General features: G+C 39.0%; 1 protein-coding gene across 2 annotated transcripts in view; it reads left to right on the top strand.

Moving 5' to 3' along the window:
- The window catches only part of FAM104B (family with sequence similarity 104 member B), a 30,540-nt gene extending 9,651 nt beyond the window's left edge, over nucleotides 1–20,889 (top strand). The window contains exons 3-4 of one of the 2 annotated variants that reach the window (XM_010374537.2): nucleotides 17,697–17,827; nucleotides 20,128–20,889. In XM_010374537.2, coding sequence (XP_010372839.1) covers nucleotides 17,697–17,827; nucleotides 20,128–20,224 — 228 coding nt within the window. In that variant the 3' untranslated portion in view covers nucleotides 20,225–20,889. Of the gene's footprint in view, nucleotides 1–17,696 lie in introns of both variants that reach the window. The other variant, XM_010374536.2, reaches the window with a different exon arrangement.
- The last annotated feature ends 3,883 nt before the right edge of the window (nucleotides 20,890–24,772 follow it).

Below are 24,772 nucleotides of genomic sequence, written 5' to 3'. Positions count from 1 at the left end.
GGTGTTGAAGATGTTTTATATATTATGAGTCTTTCCAAATAGTGAGGTGCTTAAAATCTCATTTATTCTCTGATAAAAGAATTTGCACTTTGGGAGGCTGAGGCAGGAGGATCCCTTGAGCCCAGGAGTTCAACGCCACAGTGAGCTGCAATTGCATCACAGCAATCCAGCCTGGATGATGGAGTGAGAGCTTGTCTCTAAAAAAATAATAAAATAAAGTGTAGTAAGGTTAATGCTTCTGTACTAAGATAGCAGTTTCAAGTGTCAAAACCATATACCATCAAGAAGCAAATTTTCCTCTCAATCATTCTGACAAACAGTTCATTAAGTGGGATATCTCACATGAAATAGATTCACAGGGTAAGTGTGACAAAGCCCAGGTTGCATAATATAGGCTATGTTTATTAAATAAACAGCATTATTAGCCTAGAAAATGCTAGTGTATATGACTTTTTAGATGCTCTTTACTAGACTAAAGGAGGTTAAAACCTCTTCCCAAAATCTCATTTATGGAATTACAGCGCTTTTTAAGTCTTTGCTTTGAAGTCAGAAGTAACTGAATCCATAAGCAGGAGATTGTATTTGGTTTTGTAGTAGCATTCTTTAGTTTGCCTACTTACAAATAAAATGTTTGTTTTTCACAAAAGAAATATATTTGTAGTAGATGAGTTAGAAAGTGAAGATCCAGGCTGGGCGCGGTGGGTCACGCCTGTAATCCCACACTTTGGGGGGCCGAGGCGGGTGGATCACAAGGTCAGGAGATCGAGACCATCCTGGCTAACATGATGAAACCCCGTCTCTACTAAAGATCCAAAAATAATTAGCTGGGTGTGGCAGCATGTGCCTGTAGTCCCAGCCACTTGGGAAGCTGAGGCAGGAGAATGGCGTGAACCCGGGAGGCGGAGCTTGCAGTGAGCCGAGATCCCGCCACTGCACTCCAGCCTGGGCGACAAAGCGAGATTCCATCTCAAATAAATAAATAAATAAATAAATAAATAAATAAATAAATAAGAAAGAAAGTGAAGATACAAAACTAAAATTTTTAAAAAAGTATTTAAAGTCCCAACTATATGTATGAACTCAAAATATCTGAGACAGGTCTCGATTAATATAGAAAGTTTATTTTGCCAAGGTTAAGCATATACCTGCTACACACACCTGGCAACATATGCCCAATGTGGTCGGGGTATAGCTTGCTTTTATACATTTTAGGGAGATAGAAGACACCAATCAATATGTGTAAGATGTACGTTGGTTCAGTCTGGAAAGACAAGACAATTTGAAGCTGAGACTTCCAGGTCATAGGTAGATAAGAGACAAGAGGTTGCAATCTTTTGAGTCCTTGATCTGCCTTTCACTGAATATACAATTTAGTCTGGCTCAGTGAATCTGCATTTTTACATAAACAATAGGGTAGAGGGAGTAATTAGATATGCATTTGTCTCAGGTGAGCAGAGGTGTGACTTTCTGTCTGACACCTGTGAAGACAAGTTATCAGTTTACATTGCCAGCTCAAAATTCAACAGGACTTCAAAGATCTTGAAGCCCAAAAGGAATTTCTTTGTGGGCAAATTGTGAGAAAGGTATGTCGCTTTAAAAAAAATATTTGTAGCTGTCTGATTTAGGAATAAAATGGGAAGTGGGTTTGCCTGATGTAGTTCCTAGCTTGGCTTTTCCCTTGGCCTAATGATTTTAGGGCCCTGAGATTTATTTTCCTTTCACATTTCCCCCACTTTCTTTCTTAAATCTTTTGGAGAAAGCATTTTAGAAGAAAATTAATCTCTGGTCTCAGATTTTGTTTGATCTCTTGTGGCAAGGATGGTTTATTTATAGATGGGTAGGTCACACATTATTAGGAAACCTCATTTTTAGCAGGTTGTGAAGTATCATGTTCTATGAAGAAAAAGTAGGGGGAGGAAGAGAGAAAGAAAACAACAAACAAAAAGATAGAGAACAATCCTGGAAAATCAATATAGGCCATATTACTCTGAAGTCCATACATCAGTAGGCAGGTATGAAAGTGTTTTATATATGTAAATAGGTTGCTGTTATTTTTTTCTGAAGCTTAAGTTGTCTAGCTTCAGTTCACAGGGTTTTAAGAAAGCACAGCTTAATTTTTAGTGATTTCATATCAGGAAAAATGGGGAAAAGGAAAGGAAAGAAAGAAAAAAATGAAAACATTATTTTTGGAGACCTGTAGCCAAAAAAATTTTATAATTCAGTCTAAACTAGAAAATAGGAAAAATTGAAAAAACATTAGGCAAGACTAGAATCTAACAACAAGTGTACTATAGTTCATTTTGAAACATTTTTTTTCTCTTCAAGCTCCATTTTCACTAAAAACAAATCATAGGACAAATTTGTGCATAAAATAAGTGTTAGTTTTATTATACTTTGCCTGAGTATTTGTATAAAGTCAGCAAGAATAACTTTGCCATGCACACTCTTTTGTTTTTAAATTGGCTTTGCTGGAACTTTATTCCACAAAGAATCTCAGATTACACTTCAACGCCTTGAGCCCTGCCATGGATTTATCTGTGCCTGTAAATATCCACATTAATTGAGTGAATTCCTTACTGGGGTCCCATGATAATGTGGGACTCCTTGGGCCTGTCAGAAAGTGCCATTCTTTACTTACCACAGGTCAGGAACCTGTACACGGACTGTGTAGACAATATATGAGGCCAGCTTTCTTAAGGGGATTTTATTGGCTCTATAAGTCAACTTTGATTACTTAAAGCAATCTGTTTGGATCTGCCATCCCAATCAAAGCCTCAGTAAAATCAGTGGCTTCAATTGTGTCCTGTTACAAAAGAAAACAGAGTCTTATCAAATTTTTGCAAATAACTATACTACCATAAACTATGTATACTTGCAAATAGTTTTCAAATTCTGGAGAAATCAGGTAGAGAGAAATACGCTTCAGATTTTCTCACAGGAGCATGGTTAACCCAATATTAGAAGCTGTAAAATAGCTCAAAGAAAAATGGTTTTCCGGACTCAGAAACAAGTTAGAAAAAGAAACAAAGTTAGAAATTCAGAAACAAAAGTTTCTGAGTTTCAAACAATGTTTCAAAGTCACAAAAAGATTATTTCAGTTTTCCATCAGTTTAGTCTGTGTAATTAACTCCTGTTCTGCTCAATGTTTATGAACACATTAGCTCTCTATGGGAGTCTTGGAAGTTTTTCCTCTATTCTAGTATCACAATCTCCAAAGTTATCAGAAACCTGCATTCAAGAGCACCTGTCAGAGTCCTATAGCTGATTATAAAACCACCTTTTGAAAGTGATAAAAGTAAAACAACCATGAATAACAAGAGTCTTAGAACAGTCATAAAGACGTAATTGACAAGGAAATTTGGTTACTTCTGTGGCATACAACCATTTTACATAATCATTATTACTACTGATAACATATACCAGGGGTTCCCAGTCCTCCAGCCGCAGACTGGTACTGGTCCATGGCCTCTTAGGAACCAGGCCACACAGCAGGAGGTAAGTGGTGGACAGTCGAGAACTACTGCCTGAGTTCTGCCTCCTGTCAGATCAGCGGCAGTATTAGATTCTCATAGGAGCACAAACTCTATTGTAAACTGCACATGTGAGGGATCTAGGCTGTGTGTTCTTTATGAGAATGTAATGCCTAATGATCTGAGGTGGAACAGTTTCATCCTGAAACCATCCCTTCCATCCCCCATCTGTGGAAAAATTGTCTTCCACAAAACCGGTCCCAAGTGCTAAACAGATTGGGGACTGCTGACATGTACCAAGACATATCAGAATCACAGGAATTTCATACAATTCTTAAATACATACTAAAAACACATTTATATAAATATAATCCAAAGAAGGTTAAATGCCATTTTATATTTGACAATACTTCTGTATGATTATATCAAATAACCCAAATATGTCTCTTTTGGACTTCAGGGGACCTAATATCAAAAGATTAATGAGGACCAAAGCTAGAATTTTATTTTGGAAAGTTTGTCAACTATAAAAAGTTAAAAACACCTGATATCACAAAATAGGATCAAAGGTCATTGCACAATAAATCATCCATTTAGCCGAGTGATGACTCAAAGATTTCAAAAAGGGACAAAAGTTTTTATTTTTTTGAGAGAGGAGACTTAATTTCCCAAACAATAAGCTTTAATGAAGACAGCATGAGGCCCATTAAATTTGTCTTTTAAAATTTTCTAAACAAATTTATTAAGTTTTGGTCATCTTGACCATAAGATATAATTTCAATAAACTTTCTCATAACCTTTATTTTTTTAAAAATTAAGTGGGTTATGATTTGTTTTATGTGACCACCGGATCAGATACCAGAGATGCGGCAAATAGGCAAAGTACAAAAGTTTTATTAGCCAGCCAATGTGAGGGGAAAAGGGCGAGGTTCACTGGCCTCCTGCGGTGGAGGCCAAGGAAGTCGCTCCCGCGTTCTCGGGTGAGGTTCCTAGGTCCGCATATGAAGAGGGGCCGAGGAAGTTTGCACCGCACGTCTGCCGGGAGCAGCTTTTATGTTTTGGGCTCAGAAGCGGGAGGGCAGTGGGTGGGACAAGGGCGTGCCATAGGCGTCTCCGCAGGCGTGGCCAAGTAAGTTTCGGTTTCCTCGATCAGACGTCACGTTGCGCTTGCGCAGTCGGTCTGTGTTTTTCCCGGGCGTGGGAAAGTTGGTGATGAAGAACCCGGAAATGTGCCATCTTAGTCGCCTTTGTTCTCTCCCTCTCCCCTCCCCCGTCCAGACAGGTTAACGCTCCAAGAAAACCTTGTTACTCTGACATTGGGGCCCAGATGCTGGTCTTCCATCAGTGTGCCTTCAGTATTAATAGTTAATTTATAGAGAAACCAAACTAATTTTATCTCTCAAAATTGACCATTACAATCTCACACACCCACCTCCTCTATAATAGTCCCTAGGCATTGAAGAATTCAATAGTTTTAATTTCTGGCCCTGTGTCTTATGCACACAGTGTATTTTGATTGGCATCTTCTACTGTGTCTGAAGATAAGGCTTTAACTGCTGTCATTTTTTAAGATTTAGCAAGACATGGTGTTCTTTTTATATCCAGGAGTCAAAGCCCTGTAACTTAAAGGTGCAAGGACTTTAAAAGCAAGAAAATTACATGGATGTAGTAACCTTGATTTTTAAAAAAATTTAACCTCAGTTTTTTTCTAAGCAAATTAAAACTTTAATAACAATGAATAGGAGTTATTTTGATAAAATGTAAAATTTGTTTGTTAGACCAGTTACCAAAAGGGGAAAAAAAAAAAAAAAACTCCTGCTCTTGCGGGAAGTCAGGGACCCCGAACGGAGGGACCGGCTGAAGCCATGGCAGAAGAACATTAATTGTGAAGATTTCATGGACATTTATTAGTTCCCCAAATTAATACTTTTATAATTTCTTACGCCTGTCTTTACTACATTCTCTGAACATAAATTGTGAAAGTTTCATGGACATTTATCACTTCCCCAGTCAATACTCTTGTGATTTCCTATGCCTGTCTTTAATCTCTTAATCCCATCATCTTCATAAACTGAGGATGTATATCGCCTCAGGACCCTGTGATGATTGTGTTAACTGCACAAATTGTTTGTAGAGCATGTGTGTTTGAACAATATCAAACCTGGGCACCTTAAGAACAGGATAACGCGACTTTCAGGGAACAAGGGAGATAACCTTAAAGTCTGGCTGCCTGTGGGCCGGGCAGGACAGAGCCGTATTTCTCTTATTACTGAAAACAGGTAAGAGAAGTATCACTGAATTCTTTTCCCACTAAGGTATATTAAATAATTAACAGCCCTGGGAAAAGAATACATTCCCAGGGGAGGCCTCTAAAATGGCCGCCCTGGGAGTGTCTGCTTTTATGCAGATATAGATAGGGATGAAACACGCCCTAGTCTCCTGCAGCACCCCCAGGCTTGCTAGGATTAGGAAATTCCAGCCTGGCAAATTCTACTCAGACCAGTTCTCTGCTCTTGAACCCTGTTAAAATGTTTATCAATGACAATGTGTACACAGCGGGACGTGAGTGTTCATTAGTGATTCTACTTTCACCCTGACCTTGTGATCTCGCCCTGACCTCCTGCCTTGTGATCTTTTGTTGCCCTTAAAGCATGTGATCTCTGTGACCCACACTCTGTTCGTATACTCCCTCCCCTCTGAAAATTGCTAATAAAAACTTGCTGATTTTACAGCTCAGGGGGCATAACGGAACCTGCCAACATGTGATGTCTCCCCCGGACACCCTGCTTTAAAATTTCTCTCTTTTGTACTCTTTCCCTTTATTTCTCAGACCAGCAAACACTTAGGGAAATAGAAAAGAATGTACGTGAAATGTCAGGGCCAGGTTTCCCCCGATACCTGCAGTACAATTAATATTCCCTATGGAAAGTCCATTTAGGTAACCTGCAAATCAAAATTAATGAAAGTGATACTTGAATTAGTTAGACATAGGCAGAGTGTTTCCTGGGTAATAAGTGAAAATTTTTGGATTCATAGAAGAATTTAAAGCCAACAGCACAGAATGTTATGTTGGAAGAAAACATTTTCTTTAGACCTTTAAGATAAAACATTTTTAGCATCAGGCCATGACCAACAGTTAGAACCTGAGGAAAAAAATTACGGAAGCTGAAAATGAGTTGAAGGAGAGGGCTGTTATCTCAGGCCTTTCCAAACGGGAGAGAACGCTGGAAACAGCAAGATAATAAAAGTTGAAAATTGGATTAAAAAAATTAAAATCCCTTGCAATTTTATTAAGAGTAAATCAATACCTTAGGAAAAGGTTGTTGTTCTACCCAATTCTTTAGTGTATAAGTAGTGTTTTTTAAAAAATCAAAATCCGAATGGGGAAGATGGCCGAATAGGAACAGCTCCAGTCTCCAACACCCAGCACAAGCGACACAGAAGATGGGTGATTTCTGCATTTTCAACTGAGGTACTGGGGTCATCTCACTAGGGAGTGCCGGACAATCGGTGCTGGTCAGCTACTGCAGCCTGACCAGCGAGAGCTGAAGCAGGGCGAGGCATCGCCTCACCTGGGAAGCGCAAGGAGGAAAGGAATGCCTTTTCCTACCCAGGGGAACTGAGACACACAGCACCTGGAAAATCGAGTAACTCCCACCCCAATACCGCGCTTTAAGGAAACGGGCACACCAGCAGAATATATCCCTCACCTGGCCGGGAGGGTCCCACGTCCACGGAGCCTCCCTCATTGCTAACACAGCAGTCTGCCGCGATCTAACCGCAAGGCAGCAGCGAGGCTGGGGGAGGGTCACCCGCCATTGCTGAGGCTTAAGTAGGTAAACAAAGCCGCTGGGAAGCTCGAACTGGGTGGAGCTCACAGCAGCTCAAGGAAACCTGCCTGTCTCTGTAGACTCCACCTCTGGGGGCAGGGCACAGCTAAAAAACAACAGGGGAAGCAGCAGAGGCCTGAGCAGACGCGAACGACTCTGTCAGCTTTGAAGAGAGCAGTGGATCTCCCAACACGGAGGTTGAGATCTGAGAACGGACAGACTGCCTGCTCAACTGGGTCACTGACCCCTGAGTAGCCTCACTGGGAGACATCCCCCACTAGGGGCAGTCTGACACCCCACACCTCACAGGGTGGAGTACACCCCTGAGAGGAACTTAAACTATAATAATAAAAAAAAAAAAAAAAAACATCAAAGATCAAAAGAGACAAAGAAGGCCATTACATAATGGTAAAGGGATCAGTTCAACAGGAAGAGCTAACTATCCTAAATATATATGCACCCAATACAGGAGCACCCAGGTTGATAAAGCAAGTCCTTAGAGACTTACAAAGAGACTTAGACTCCCATACAATAATAATGGGAGACTTCAACACTCCCCTGTCAACATTAGACAGATCAACGAGACAGAAAGTTAACAAGGATATCCAGGAATTGAACTCATCTCTGCACCAAGCGGACCTAATAGACATCTATAGAACTCTCCACCACAAATCAACATAATATACATTCTTCTCAGCACCACATCGCACTTATTCCAAAATTGACCACATAATTGGAAGTAAAGCACTCCTCAGCAATTGTAAAAGAACAGAAATTATAACAAACTGTCTCTCAGACCACAGTGCAATCAAACTAGAACTCAGGACTAAGAAACTCAATCAAAACCGCTCAACTACATGGAAACTGAACAACCTGCTCCTGAATGACTACTGGGTACATAACGAAATGAAAGCAGAAATAAAGATGTTCTTTGAAACCAATGAGAACAAAGATACAACATACCAGAATCTCTGGGACACATTTAAAGCAGTGTGTAGAGGGAAATTTATAGCACTAAATGCCCACAAGAGAAAGCAGGAAAGATCTAAAATTGACACTCTAACATCACAGTTAAAAGAACTAGAGAGGCAAGAGCAAACACATTCAAAAGCTAGCAGAAGGCAAGAAATAACTAAGATCAGAGCAGAACTGAAGGAGATAGAGACACAAAAAACCCTCCAAAAAATCAATGAATCCAGGAGTTGGTTTTTTGAAAAGATCAACAAAATTGACAGACCACTAGCAAGACTAATAAAGAAGAAAAGAGAGAGGAATCAAATCGATGCAATAAAAAATGATAAAGGGATATCACCACCGACCACACAGAAATACAAACTACCATCAGAGAATACTATAAACACCTCTACGCAAATCAACTAGAAAATCTAGAAGAAATGGATAATTTCCTGGACACTTACACTCTCCCAAGACTAAACCAGGAAAAAGTTGAATCCCTGCATAGACCAATAGCAGGCTCTGAAATTGAGGCAACAATTAATAGCCTACCCACCAAAAAAAGTCCAGGACCAGATGGATTCACAGCTGAATTCTACCAGAGGTACAAGGAGGAGCTGGTACCATTCCTTCTGCAACTATTCCAATCAATAGAAAAAGAGGGAATCCTCCCTAACTCATTTGATGAGGCCAACATCATCCTGATACCAAAGCCTGGTAGAGGCACAACAAAAAAAGAGAATTTTAGACCAATATCCCTGATGAACATCGATGCAAAAATCCTCAATAAAATACTGGCAAACCGGATTCAGCAGCACATCCAAAAGCTTATCCACCATGATCAAGTGGGCTTCATCCCTGGGATGCAAGGCTGGTTCAACATTCGCAAATCAATAAACGTAATCCAGCATATAAACTGAACCAAAGTCAAGAACCACATGATTATCTCAATAGATGCAGAAAAGGCTTTTGACAAAATTCAACAGCCCTTCATGCTAAAAATGCTCAATAAATTCGGTATTGATGGAACGTACCTCAAAATAATAAGAGCTATTTATGACATACCCACAGCTAGTATCGTACTGAATGGGCAAAAACTGAAAAAATTCCCTTTGAAAACTGGCACAAGACAGGGATGCCCTCTCTCACCACTCCTATTCAACATAGTGTTGGACGTTCTGGCTAGGGCAATCAGGCAAGAGAAAGAAATCAAGGGTATTCAGTTAGGAAAAGAAGAAGTCAAATTGTCCCTGTTTGCAGATGACATGATTGTATATTTAGAAAACCCCATCGTCTCAGCCCAAAATCTCCTTAAGCTGATAAGCAACTTCAGCAAAGTCTCGGGATACAAAATTAATGTGCAAAAATCACAAGCATTCTTATACACCAGTAACAGACAAGCAGAGAGCCAAATCAGGAATGAACTTCCATTCACAATTGCTTCAAAGAGAATAAAATACCTAGGAATCCAACTTACAAGGGATGTAAAGGACCTCTTCAAGGAGAACTACAAACCACTGCTCAGTGAAATCAAAGAGGACACTGACAAATGGAAGAACATACCATGCTCATGGATAGGAAGAATCAATATCATGAAAATGGCCTTACTGCCCAAGGTTATTTATAGATTCAGTGCCATCCCCATCAAGCTACCAATGAGTTTCTTCACAGAATTGGAAAAAACTGCTTTAAAGTTCATATGGAACCAAAAAAGAGCCCGCATTGCCAAGACAATCCTAAGTCAGAAGGACAAAGCTGGAGGCGTCACGCTACCTGACTTCAAACTATACTACAAGGCTACAGTAACCAAAACAGCATGGTACTGGTACCAAAACAGAGATATATACCAATGGAACAGAATAGAGTCCTCAGAAATAATACCACACATCTACAGCCATCTGATCTTTGACAAACCTGAGAGAAACAAGAAATGGGGAAAGGATTCCCTATTGAATAAATGGTGCTGGGAAAATTGGCTAGCCATAAGTAGAAAGCTGAAACTGGATCCTTTCCTTACTCCTTATACGAAGATTAATTCAAGATGGATTAGAGACTTAAATGTTAGACCTAATACCATAAAAACCCTAGAAGAAAATCTAGGTAGTACCATTCAGGACATAGGCATGGGCAAGGACTTCATGTCTAAAACACCAAAAGCAACGGCAGCAAAAGCCAAAATTGACAAATGGGATCTAATTAAACTAAAGAGCTTTTGCACAGCAAAAGAAACTACCATCAGAGTGAACAGGCAACCTACAGAATGGGAGAAAATTTTTGCAACCTACTCATGTGACAAAGGGCTAATATCCAGAATCTACAAAGAACTCAAACAAATATACAAGAAAAAAACAAACAACCCCATCAAAAAGTGGGCAAAGGATATGAACAGACATTTCTCAAAAGAAGACATTCATACAGCCAACAGACACAGGAAAAAATGCTCATCATCACTCGCCATCAGAGAAATGCAAATCAAAAGCACAATGAGATACCATCTCACACCAGTTAGAATGGCAATCATTAAGAAGTCAGGAAACAACAGTTGTTGGAGAGGATGTGGAGAAATAGGAACACTTTTACACTGTTGGTGGGATTATAAACTAGTTCAACCATTATGGAAAACAGTATGGCAATTCCTCAAGGATCTAGAACTAGATGTACCATATGACCCAGCCATCCCACTACTGGGTATATACCCAAAGGATTATAAATTAGTCTACTACAAAGACACATGCACACGTATGTTTATTGCGGCACTATTCACAATAGCAAAGACTTGGAATCAACCCAAATGTCCATCTGTGACAGACTGGATTAAGAAAATGTGGCACATATACACCATGGAATATTATGCAGCCATAAAAATGGATGAGTTTGAGTCCTTTGTAGGGACATGGATGCAGCTGGAAACCATCATTCTTAGCAAACTATCACAAGAAGAGTAAACCAAACACCGCATGTTCTCACTCATAGGTGGGAACTGAACAATGAGATCACTTGCACTCGGGAAGGGGAAAATCACACACTGGGGCCTATCATGGGGAGGGGGGAGGAGGGAGGGAATGCACTGGGGAGTTATACATGATATAAATGATGAATTGATGGGTGCTGACGAGTTGATGGGTGCAGCACACCAACATGGCATAAGGATACATATGTAACAAACCTGCACGTTATGCACATGTACCCTAGAACTTAAAGTATAATAAAAAAAAAAAAAACCATCAAAGATCAAAAGAGACAAAGAAGTCCATTACATAATGGTAAAGGGATCAGTTCAACAGGAAGAGCTAACTATCCTAAATATATATGCACCCAATACAGGAGCACCCAGGTTCATAAAGCAAGTCCTTAGAGACTTACAAAGAGACTTAGACTCCCATACAATAATAATGGGAGACTTCAACACTCCCCTGTCCACATTAGACAGATCAACGAGACAGAAAGTTAACAAGGATATCCAGGAATTGAACTCATCTCTGCACCAAGCGGACCTAATAGACATCTATAGAACTCTCCACCACAAATCAACATAATATACATTCTTCTCAGCACCACATCGCACTTATTCCAAAATTGACCACATAATTGGAAGTAAAGCACTCCTCAGCAATTGTAAAAGAACAGAAATTATAACAAACTGTCTCTCAGACCACAGTGCAATCACACTAGAACTCAGGACTAAGAAACTCAATCAAAATTGCTCAACTACATGGAAACTGAACAACCTGCTCCTGAATGACTACTGGGTACACAACGAAATGAAAGCAGTAAGAAAGATGTTCTTTGAAACCAATGAGAACAAAGATACAACATACCAGAATCTCTGGGACACATTTAAAGCAGTGTGTAGAGGGAAATTTATAGCACTAAATGCCCACAAGAGAAAGCAGGAAAGATCTAAAATTGACACTCTAACATCACAATTAAAAGAACTAGAGAGGCAAGAGCAAACACATTCAAAAGCTAGCAGAAGGCAAGAAATAACTAAGATCAGAGCAGAACTGAAGGAGATAGAGACACAAAAAACCCTCCAAAAAATCAATGAATCCAGGAGTTGGTTTTTTGAAAAGATCAACAAAATTGACAGACCACTAGCAAGACTAATAAAGAAGAAAAGAGAGAGGAATCAAATCGATGCAATAAAAAATGATAAAGGGATATCACCACCGACCACACAGAAATACAAACTACCATCAGAGAATACTATAAACACCTCTACGCAAATCAACTAGAAAATCTAGAAGAAATGGATAATTTCCTGGAGACTTACACTCTCCCAAGACTAAACCAGGAAGAAGTTGAATCCCTGCATAGACCAATAGCAGGCTCTGAAATTGAGGCAACAATTAATAGCCTACCCACCAAAAAAAGTCCAGGACCAGATGGATTCACAGCTGAATTCTACCAGAGGTACAAGGAGGAGCTGATACCATTCCTTCTGAAACTATTCCAATCAATTGAAAAAGAGGGAATCCTCCCTAACTCATTTGATGAGGCCAACATCATCCTGATACCAAAGCCTGGTAGAGACACAACAAAAAAAGAGAATTTTAGACCAATATCCCTGATGAACATCGATGCAAATATCCTCAATAAAATACTGGCAAACCGGATTCAGCAGCACATCCAAAAGCTTATCCACCATGATCAAGTGGGCTTCATCCCTGGGATGCAAGGCTGGTTCAACATTCGCAAATCAATAAACGTAATCCAGCATATAAACTGAACCAAAGTCAAGAACCACATGATTATCTCAATAGATGCAGAAAAGGCTTTTGACAAAATTCAACAGCCCTTCATGCTAAAAATGCTCAATAAATTCGGTATTGATGGAACGTACCTCAAAATAATAAGAGCTATTTATGACATACCCACAGCTAGTATCGTACTGAATGGGCAAAAACTGAAAAAATTCCCTTTGAAAACTGGCACAAGACAGGGATGCCCTCTCTCACCACTCCTATTCAACATAGTGTTGGACGTTCTGGCTAGGGCAATCAGGCAAGAGAAAGAAATCAAGGGTATTCAGTTAGGAAAAGAAGAAGTCAAATTGTCCCTGTTTGCAGATGACATGATTGTATATTTAGAAAACCCCATCATCTCAGCCCAAAATCTCCTTAAGCTGATAAGCAACTTCAGCAAAGTTTCGGGATACAAAATTACTGTGCAAAAATCACAAGCATTCTTATACACCAGTAACAGACAAGCAGAGAGCCAAATCAGGAATGAACTTCCATTCACAATTGCTTCAAAGAGAATAAAATACCTAGGAATCCAACTTACAAGGGATGTCAAGGACCTCTTCAAGGAGAACTACAAACCACTGCTCAGTGAAATCAAAGAGGACACTGACAAATGGAAGAACATACCATGCTCATGGATAGGAAGAATCAATATCATGAAAATGGCCATACTGCCCAAGGTTATTTATAGATTCAGTGCCATCCCCATCAAGCTACCAATGAGTTTCTTCACAGAATTGGAAAAAACTGCTTTAAAGTTCATATGGAACCAAAAAAGAGCCCGCATTGCCAAGACAATCCTAAGTCAGAAGGACAAAGCTGGAGGCGTCACGCTACCTGACTTCAAACTATACTACAAGGCTACAGTAACCAAAACAGCATGGTACTGGTACCAAAACAGAGATATCGACCAATGGAACAGAATAGAGTCCTCAGAAATAATACCACACATCTACAGCCATCTGATCTTTGACAAACCTGAGAGAAACAAGAAATGGGGAAAGGATTCCCTGTTGAATAAATGGTGCTGGGAAAATTGGCTAGCCATAAGTAGAAGGCTGAAACTGGTTCCTTTCCTTACTCCTTATACGAAGATTAATTCAAGATGGATTAGAGACTTAAATGTTAGACCTAATACCATAAAAACCCTAGAAGAAAATCTAGGTAGTACCATTCAGGACATAGGCATGGGCAAGGACTTCATGTCTAAAACACCAAAAGCATTGGCAGCAAAAGCCAAAATTGACAAATGGGATCTAATTAAGCTAAAGAGCTTCTGCACAGCAAAAGAAACTACCATCAGAGTGAACAGGCAACCTACAGAATGGGAGAAAATTTTTGCAATCTACTAATCTGACAACGGGCTAATATCCAGAACCTACAAAGAACTCAAACAAATATACAAGAAAAAAACAAACAACCCCATCAAAAAGTGGGCAAAGTATATGAACAGACATTTCTCAAAAGAAGACATTCATACAGCCAACAGACACATGAAAAAATGCTCATCATCACTCGCCATCAGAGAAATGCAAATCAAAAGCACAATGAGATACCATCTCACACCAGTTAGAACGGCACTCATTAAAAAATCAGGAAACAACAGATGTTGGAGAGGCTGTGGAGAAATAGGAACACTTTTACACTGTTGGTGGGATTTTAAACTAGTTCAACCATTATGGAAAACAGTATGGCAATTCCTCAAGGATCTAGAACTAGATGTCCCATATGACACAGCCATCCCACTACTGGGTATATACCCAAAGGATTATAAATTATTCTACTACGAAGACACATGCACACGTATGTTTATTGCAGCACTATTCACAATAGCAAAGACTTGGAATCAACCCAAATGTCCATCTGTGACAGACTGGATTAAGAAAATGTGGCACATATACACCATGGAATACTATGCAGCCATAAAAAAGGATGAGTTTGCGTCCTTTGTAGGGACATGGATGCAGCTGGAAACCATCATTCTTAGCAAACTATCACAAGAAGAGAAAACCAAACACCGCATGTTCTCACTCATAGGTGGGAACTGAACAATGAGATCACTTGGACTCGGGAAGGGGAACATCACACACTGGGGCCTATCATGGGGAGGGGGGAGGGGGGAGGGATTGCATTGGGGAGTTATACATGATATAAATGATGAATTGATGGGTGCTGACGAGTTGATGGGTGCAGCACACCAACATGGCACAAGTATACATATGTAACAAACCTGCACGTTATGCACATGTACCGTAGAACTTAAAGTATAATAAAAATAAATTAAAAAAAATCAAAACCCAATCTCTAAAAAGACTATTATAAATAATTTCCCTTTAATTATATACAACTTGATACAAATCATTAATGAGATGCTCAGACTTCCTGTTTTATGCTAGACATCTTTCTTTCTTAAATAACCAGTTATTTTAGGATAGAAATTTACTATACAAGATTCTTTCTCATATAAAGAAATTATTATTTCTCATAAAATAATTATTAAAAAACTATTTCCTTTTAACCTTTCTTGCCAAAAATACCCCTTTATATTTATAAAGAGGTAAATATATAGTATGTAAAGAGGGAGACATTTCTTTACATTGCTCTTATTTACTGGTTACTTTCACCTTGTTTCGTAAATAACTTTTAAGTAACCTTTGAATTAGACAAAAATAATTTTCTTTTAAATAAGAAAACATTTTTTAGAAAAATATTTTCGTATAATTTTTTAAAAATTGGAAGTGATCCAGACCTTTAATGAGTATTTATTATTTAAGTCAATATAACTTTAGATTTTAAATTATATGACAAGTTTAATTATAAGCATTTATTCCATTACATTTACCTAATTAATTTTTTAAATGGTTTACCCAAATGAAAGCTGTCAGTGTCATTGTTTAGTTATTTCTTCATTAACTATTTTTATAGCCTATAAATTTAGACTTTTCTAAGAACCTGAAGTATAAAGACTTCTGATATAGCATGATATATCATTATTGTTAATGGCTGATGAGATTCTGTTGTATGAATGCATGCACTATAATTTAACTGCTTCTTTGTTTTTAAATATTTAGTTGTTTCTGATTTTCAGCTATTAAAATATTGATAGTATAAAAATGTCTTAATGAGCATTTCTATTTATATCTGTACACAATTGAGTTTAAAAACTTTTAAAATGAAACAAATTAAAGGTAGGTGTATTTTTTCTTAATAATTATTCTAAGGAAATCCCTTGTAGCCTATGAATTTTTAATATACACAGCATAGCATCACCCTAGTGTTGCACTGTAGTGTAAAATCAATATGATGTCATTGGAGATGAAAATTTGATTCATCAGAAATGATTTCTAGTTCTTACCTTATTTTTCAGGCAGTACCTGTAACAACAACAAAAAAAAACAAGTAAAGCCAACTAAGAGGAACCAAAGTGTAGGCTGTGGGTTTTTTATCCAATGTAATAGCTTAATTTTGGAATATTCATAACTTCATTACTTTGTGACAGTGGTAGTTCTATATTTTTATACTCAGGCCTAGGAATTTTTTTTTAATTTTCTTTTTGAATTGGCCTTGACATTTAATCCTTAAATCAATTTGATTGCTATTGCTAACTCTCACATCTGGCTTCATTTGGCCCCTTCTATCTCTTTTCCTGTATAGATTCTTTTAACATATGTTTCTAGTTGGATAAAGATGAGCATAGGTTGTCTCTTGGTAGCTGTGGGCAGTGTACTGTGTGACCTAAGTTGAGCAGCTGCAAGTGACCTATGGACTATGACCACTCTTGGTTTAAGTCTTACTAATGTTGCCTTTGGAAAAAACTTACTTAGAAGAAATATAATACCAGCATTGTTAAATATTGTAATTTGAATAAGAGTCCTTGCCATTACCTTCTTCTTTTGGGAATTGTAACATTGGAAGGCAGGAAATTCTTGGAAATGACTGTTTACAGGGATCCCTGAGTAGCTTCTCCAATGTAAAAAATAGCACTGAATCAGGTTAGTTCAATAAAAAAAAAAGATCTTAAGAAGAAAATACACACCCTATTAAATCCATAAATATAGAAGAACAATAAATGCTAGTCATAAAATGCTAATAAGTAGCATATAACTTTGACTAAAAGTATGTCAAATGCCTTTCAGGATATGTATGTAGCATTGAATTGATATAGGAAGACCATACATGTCCACTATCAGGATATGTGTACAAAATCATTGTTTATTTGTATCTATGTGTGTATGCATGTGTGTATAAATGTATGTGTCTTATTTGCTTCATTGTAACTTCTACCCATAGTCCAACTTACTTGTTATGGTCATTATTTCTACTACATTCTTAGCATTAATTGATACTTCAGGTAAAGGATGAGTACTTACTTCTCTGATGCAGTTATTGGAATAAATGGTACAAGCAAGGGTAGAGAATGTGTGAAGGGATTTGGAACTGGAAGGCCTGTGTTTGAATCCTCACCCTGCCACTTCGTAGCTATGTGACTTTGGACAAGGCAGTGATCTGTTTCCTCATCTGTAAAATGGGGCTGTTAATCCCAACTTAATTAAAGCGTTGTTGTGAGGATAGAATGAACTATCTTAAATGGCTTTTTAAAACCCAGTATAGAGTTTTATGCTGCTATTCTCCAAGCCAAGTAGGAAAAATATTGTAATAGCATAATAGCAATCCCCTTTCTGTCTTTTTCCTTCCAGTTCTCATGGAGTGATAATGAAAGGAGCAGCAGCTGCATTAATATCCCAGAGAGAGCAAGTGGACCAGAAGGCAACTTAAACCAGATTGTTACTGAACCCAATGCAAACATTCCCCAGTTCTTGCATGAGGGGTATGTACCATGCCAAGGTCTTTACTCCCACATCAACCAGACCTTGAAGGAGGCTCACTTCAACAGCCTGCAGCAGCGAGGACGACCTCCAACATTATGAACTAGGACTTCCTTATTCCAACGTAAACTGTGTTTATGAAAGCAATTGCATACACACCAAAAAAGTCTATTGGTTTTTAAGTCTACATTTTAAATAACAAGTTAATGGGCAGTTGTTTAATTGGGGTTTTACTGCACTGTTGCAGTTTTAAAGGGTCTGTGAAGAATTTTTTATGAAATTTTTATTTTTATTTTACTCTTTCTACATGGAGTTTTCAAGTTGGGTGTCAAATTCATGTTAAGGTAGCAATATGAGGAAACTTCTCCTGTGCATTGAAGCCATATGTCCAATTCAGATTGATTTCCAGATCCATCAATTAGAAACTCTATGTTAAACATCTTTTTAAAATACAAGTAAGTCTTCATTTTAAAAACCACAATAGCCTAGTAAAGAGTATGTAGCTTTCATTTAAAAAAACAAACAAAAAATCCACACTCAAAATACTGTAAGTTAGTATTCCCAAATATGCAAAGCCAGATTCAGTCTTGCACTGAAATGAACTGCCATACTCCCCTCAGAAGGTAGATATTCTATTGAAATTGCTCTCTACTTGTAATGGCAACAATCAGACCCAGTTTAGACTATGAACGTGAAAACCTCTCTCTAATAACTGTCTCTACACTTTGTATTTCCAGGGAGAATGTTTCTAAGGTTCTTGTATACTTAGATACCTTCTGTATCATTTATCCTCTAGAGTGTGCACTTCAGACTTAGTAGGAAACACTTCTCAATTCTGTCAGATAAGAAATATGTAATTACATTTTGTCTTAAATGAAAATTTATTACATTAGCACATTATGTGATCTCATAATTCCATCTATTATGTATAGAGTAAATGTTAATACAGTGTAAGCTTCTAAACTGATGTTTAAAGTAACAAGAATTGTGGAAGTGGGTTGGAGAACTGCCCACTTTATGCTACACGGACCCTTTCATAGAGATAAGGGGGCTAGCTTCCATTATTAAAATTGCGAAGATTCGCATGGCTTAGAAACAATAAGCTGAGATGCCATTAGAAGAAATAGGCAGTAATATTGATTTAGAGATGGGGGGATCCCCATGTTTTAGTCATACTAAAGAACCAACCAAATTTGAATAGGGAATTCATAGATGTGCTTCCTCAGTGGTGAGCTGTGAGAACAATGGACCAGGATGCATCAGGTTGTCTGCCCTGGAGTATGCAAGGTGTACAACCTGTTGGTAGATTTAAACAAAAATGCTTTAGAGTCTAACAGTCCTCTCCTCCCTAGTCACATTCTCTTTTGCACTATATTTGGAGGTCCACAGAGTGGAAACTAGCAGATCTGTGAACTATGGATAGCTCTACAAAGAGGTGTTTGCCAATTGGCAAGGTTTGGAAAAGATGTAAGGTAACAGTTTTACTTAAAGAAGAATGAGATTTTATTAAATGACAGAATTAACGTATGAAAATGAACACTATCCTAGGAAAATAATACATACATACACACACACACACACACACAATTTTCATGGTTGTTTCCTTGAATATGGGTAGGATTTTAAGGAAGATACTTGTAGTAGAATTTTAGTGTTACGGAGAAAAAATTACAACACTATATTGGCCCCAACCTTAGGGAGTAGGCATGAGTCAATTATTTCTCAATTAGATGGTTTGAGTAAGAACATTTTTTCTATGGCCAGTGCTTCCAAAGTCAATTCCAGATGTATGTGAGAAGAAATTTGAATTCTAAAAGGTTTTATGGCAGAAAACAGAGAAAGAATACCTGGCCACCAGTTTCTCTAACAATAAAGTGAGCAACTAAACACTAAAGAAGATGAAATATTTGAACTTTCAACCCACATGTACACAACAGGATTCAGAAATACCTAGGAAGAATTTTGCGGGCTTAAATACACAGCATCCTACTGAAAGAAAGTGTCTGTTAAAAACACAGTGTAGTTGAAAAGCTGAGAAAGCAAATTTCCATTCATTCCCCCTATTTAAAAATATGAAAGATAGAACTATCACCACAACAAAGCACTATTTTTTCAAAGTAAAAAAAAAAAAAAAGACATAATAAAGCAATTACATACACACAGAAAAAGTGTTGGCTTTTCAGTCTCTATGACTTTTCAGTACTTATTTGAACTAAGTAAGCACAGTCTTATTCCGGAGTGGTCAGTGTAAATCTCGTGTCCTAGTAAATACAATATGCAATCTCTGTCCTGTCTTTTGCAGATTGTGTAAACCTGTTCATGTCATAAACTGGTTTATGTCCTTTGGTCCTGAAATAAAACTCAATACTTCACAGCAGGGAAGGAACCAGGCTGTTTAAAACTAATTATCTCCACTATGAAGGAGAAGTATTTTCAAGGAATATCAGAAGAAAGTAGAAAGTGAGAGGAGGTTCCAGCTGAGCTTCCAGAGTCGAGTAGGGGCTCAGAAAGCTGTGAAACTCATCATTTCCTGCATCAGGACTTACTTTGGTCCTGGATGAATAGTATTGAAGATACATGCTTAAAATATTCCTAACATCAGAATTTGTGCCTGTGTTTCCTTCCCCAAGAAAGCTATAAACAGCAAAAATTTTGTTGTAAGCTTCCCTGTGTCCTCTCTCTCTCCCTTCCCCCTCCCCTGAAACTAAAAGGAATGTTAAAAGCCCCTTTTTCTGTGACCAGCAGACCTTATCTATGTTCCCAATTCCAATTCCTTGTAAACACAATATGTAAAATCCTGTGAGATCCTGTCTCCTTTGTCATGCCACTGCAAGGTTATAAGTAGATAAAACTTAAGTTACAATTCCGGTTTGCCTCAAGATCTGAGTCATGTTAATTGTCTTTGTTTCTCGCTCTGGTAACATGTTCCTGCCGCACATATTTCCCGCCTTAAAGAGTTTAAAGGGTGTTCAAAAAATCTAACACTGGCTACCCGCTTGGTACCCCTTCTACGCTGTGGAAGCTTTGTATGGTCACTCTGCTTAATAAAGCCTACAGCTTGTTCTCTCTTGGTCCGATCTGTGTCTCTCTCTTTGGCATGGCTCAGGCAAGAACCTTTGGTGTTACAAAAGGACTTCTCTGGATTTTTTTTTTTTTTTTAATTAGGAGTTTGAAAAAAGGGAACCGGATTAGTTTAAGAGGTGAAATTGGACCCTGTTATATATTTTAAAATGAGAGTATAAAGCAGGGGCAGAATGCTGCACCAATAATGAGGTGTGGTGGTGCTTGGGGAAAGAAACTACCCTTAAATTCAAACCCACCGCTTGTCATATTCTGTGTGAGTTACTCATTAAACCCTGAGGTAGGTGTTGTGGGCTCTCCATTGCGTAGGTGAGGAGTGGGAGGTTGACAGTAAGTTATCCCTATGACTGCATACAATCCTGAGAAGACTGAGAGTGGTTAATGATTTGCTAAAAGAAACACAGTGGTCAAGCAGCAGTGCCAGGGTATCTCTGCTTTTATAGTGAAGACCAGGGCTGCCAGGACACCTTTTCTCTAGGGAATAGTTCCCTGTTTACATAACCAAAGAAAAAGTAGAATGAAACAAAATTTACTCTAAGCTCTTCATCAGAGTCTACATGTTGAATGATTTTCTAAATTCATTTCTTTTTATACAGCAGCATTTTCAAATGAATACTCTAGTATTGTCAATTAAATCGCTGCAGAGTGAGTCAGATCTTAAAGCTGACAGGGTTACCAGACTCTGTCTCCTCCTTGATTTCTTGTTCCTCCTGGCTGGAGGCTGTGGTCAGAGTATAATCTATATCATCTGAATGGAACAACTGGTTGAATACATGAACCGAGGCTGGCCAAAAGAGGCAAATATTCTGACCAGGAAGCCATTGAGATCTATTTTATATTTTGTTTAAGACAGTTTCTTGAGACCAACTGTACAAAGATGGTGCACCTGCCTAAATCACATGTGGGATTCCACACTGATGCACATTTGACTAGTTGGCAATTTCCATGTATCTTTTGGCCACAGTATTGTTATAATGAAGGGAAATTTTCTGGTTACAAACAAAACTAGAAATTCAGATGCCAATTAAGATACTGGTGGAGACTTTAGGGAAAATATATAGCCTTCTCCAGGGAGAAAGTCATTCATTCATTCTCATCTGATGGAAGGGGAAAAAACCCAACTTTTTGGTCTATAAAATCTAATTAAAATGAAAGGAAAAGATTTTATATCTGTGCTATTTCTCAGGGATCCAGTGAAAGTAATTGTATGGAGTTAGAGTTGCTCTTCCTTTACTACTAAAAGACTTTTTTGAAGTAGGCAAGATTGTAACATAATAAAATAAAACAAATAGATGATTAACAGACTAACATGGAAAGTATAAATTTACACATCACTCACTTTGACAATCCCCAGACTCCAGATTTGGTATTCCTTTAGACTAAGGAGTAGGTCTTTAACTTTCTATCACTTGGATTAAGTAGAATCAATTTCTTCCATGTTTCATTGGCCCTGGTTCTTTTTTTATCTTCTGTGGTTTCTCTGAGCTCCTTAGGTTGCCCCAAATGCATTTCTTTAGATGGTGTATTCGTCTGTTCTCACACTAATGTAAGGAAATACCCGACACTGGGTAATTTATAAAGGAAAGAGGTTTAATTGACTCACAGTTCTGCATAACTGGGGAGGCCTCAGGAAACTTACAATCATGGAAGAAGGGGAACGGCAGAAAGGGAATGACAGAAGAGGAAGCAGGCACCTTCTCCACAAAGCAGCAGGAGGGAATGTGAGTGTCTGAAGGAAGAAATGTCAAACACTCATAAAACCATCAGATCTCATGAGAACTCACTCACTATCATGAGAACAGCATGAGGGAAACTGTCCCCATGATCCAATCACCTCCAACTGGGTCCCTCTCTGGACACATGAGGATTATGGGGGTTACTATTAAAGGTGAGATTTGGGTAGGGATACAACCAAACCATATATTTTCACCCCTGGCCCCTCCCAAATCTCATGTCCTCACATTTCCTTTTTTTTTTTCTTTTTTCTTTTCTTTTCTTTTTTCTTTTTTTTTTTTTTCTTTTCTCTCTCTCTCTCTCTCTCTCTTTTTTTTTTTTGTTTGTTTTTGAGATGGAGTCTCAATCTGTCGTCCAGGTTGGAGTGCAGTGGCACAATCTTGGCTCACTGCAACCTCCACCTCCCAGGTTCAAGCAAGTCTCCTGCCTCAGCCTCCTGAGTAGCTGGGACTACAGGCACCTGCCACCACATCTGGCTCGTTTTTGTATTTTTAGTGGAGACAGGGTTTCACCATGTTGGCCAGACTGGTCTCAAACTCCTGACCTCAAGTGATCTGCCTGCCTCGGCTGATCACCACTTCTGTCCTCACATTTCAAAACACAGTCATTTCTTCCCAGCAGTTCCCCAAAGTCTTAACTAATTTCAGCATTAACCCAAAAGTCCAAGGTTTCATCTGAGACAAGGCAAGTCCCTTCCAACTAGGAGCCTGTAAAATCAAAAGCAAATTAGTTATTTCCAAGATACAATGGGAGCACAGGCATTGAATAAATACTTCCATTCCAAATGGGAGAAATTGGCCAAAACAAAGGGGCTACAGGCCCCATGCAAGTCCAAAATCCAGCGGGGCAGTCATTAAATCTTAAAGTTCCAAAATAATCTCCCTTGACTCAATGTCTCACATCCAGGGCACACCAATGCAAAGGGTGGGCTCCCATGGCCTTGGGTAGCTCTGCCCCTGGGGCTTTGCAGGATACAGCCCCCTGCCCTGACTCCTTTCACAGCTGACATTGAGTGTCTGTGGCTTTTCCAGGTGTACTATGCAAGCTGTTAGTACATCTACCATTGTGGAGTCTGGAGGACAGTGACCCTCTTCTCATGGCTCCATTAGCCATGCACCAGTGGGGATTCTCTGTGGGGGCTCCAGTCCCTCATTTAGCCTTTGCACTGCCCTAGCAGAGGTCCTCCATGAGGGCTTCACCTCTGCAGCAAACTTCTCCCTGGACATCCAGGCATTTCCATACATCCTCTGAAATCTAGGTGGAGGTTCCCAATCCACAATTCTTGACTTCTGTGTACCTGCAGGCCCAACACCATGTGGAAGCAACCAAGGCTTGGGGCTTGCACCCTCTGAAGCAACAGCCTGAGCTGTACCTTGGCCCCTTTTAGCCATGACTGGAGTTGGAGTAGCTGGAACATGGAGCACCAAGTCCTGAGGCTGCACAGAGCAGGGGGACCCTGGGACCAGCCCATGAAACCATTTTTCCCTCCCAGGCCTTCAGGCCTGTGATGGGAGGGGCTGCTGCCAAGATCTCTGAAATGCCCTGGAGACACGTTCCCCATTGTCTTGGCAATTAACATTTGGCTCCTCATTACTTATGCAAACTTCTGCAGCTGGCTTGAATTTCTTCCCAGAAAATAGTTTTTTATTTTCTATCACATCGTCAGGCTGCAAATATTCCAAACTTTTAGGCTCTGCTTCCCTTTTAAACATAAGGTCCAATTTCATATCAACTCTCTCAAGTTCAAAGTTCCACAGATCTCTAGGGCAGGAGCAACATGCCACAAACCTCTGTGCTAAAGCATAGCAAGAGTGACCTTTGCTCCAGTTCCCAATGAGTTCCTCATCTCCATATGAGACTACTTCAGCCTGGACCTCATTGTCCATATCATTATCCGAATTTTGGTCAAAAGCACTCAACAAGTCTTTAGGAAGTTCCAAACTTTCCCACATCTTTCTGTCTTTTCTCTGAGCCTTCCAAACTGTTCCACCCTCTGCCTCTTATGTAGTTCCAAAGTTGCGTCCACATTTTCAGGTATCTTGATAGTAGTGCCCAACTATCCGCAGTCCATATTCCTGTATTAGTCCATTCTCACACTGCTATAAAGAAGTACCCGAGAAGGGTGTGCCCAA

Source organism: Rhinopithecus roxellana, chromosome 7 (genome assembly GCF_007565055.1).
Source record: "Rhinopithecus roxellana isolate Shanxi Qingling chromosome 7, ASM756505v1, whole genome shotgun sequence".
NCBI classification, from domain to species: Eukaryota; Metazoa; Chordata; class Mammalia; order Primates; family Cercopithecidae; genus Rhinopithecus; species Rhinopithecus roxellana.
Note: the sequence above shows the minus strand (reverse complement) of the source record. Positions and strands in the feature narration are given on the sequence as shown.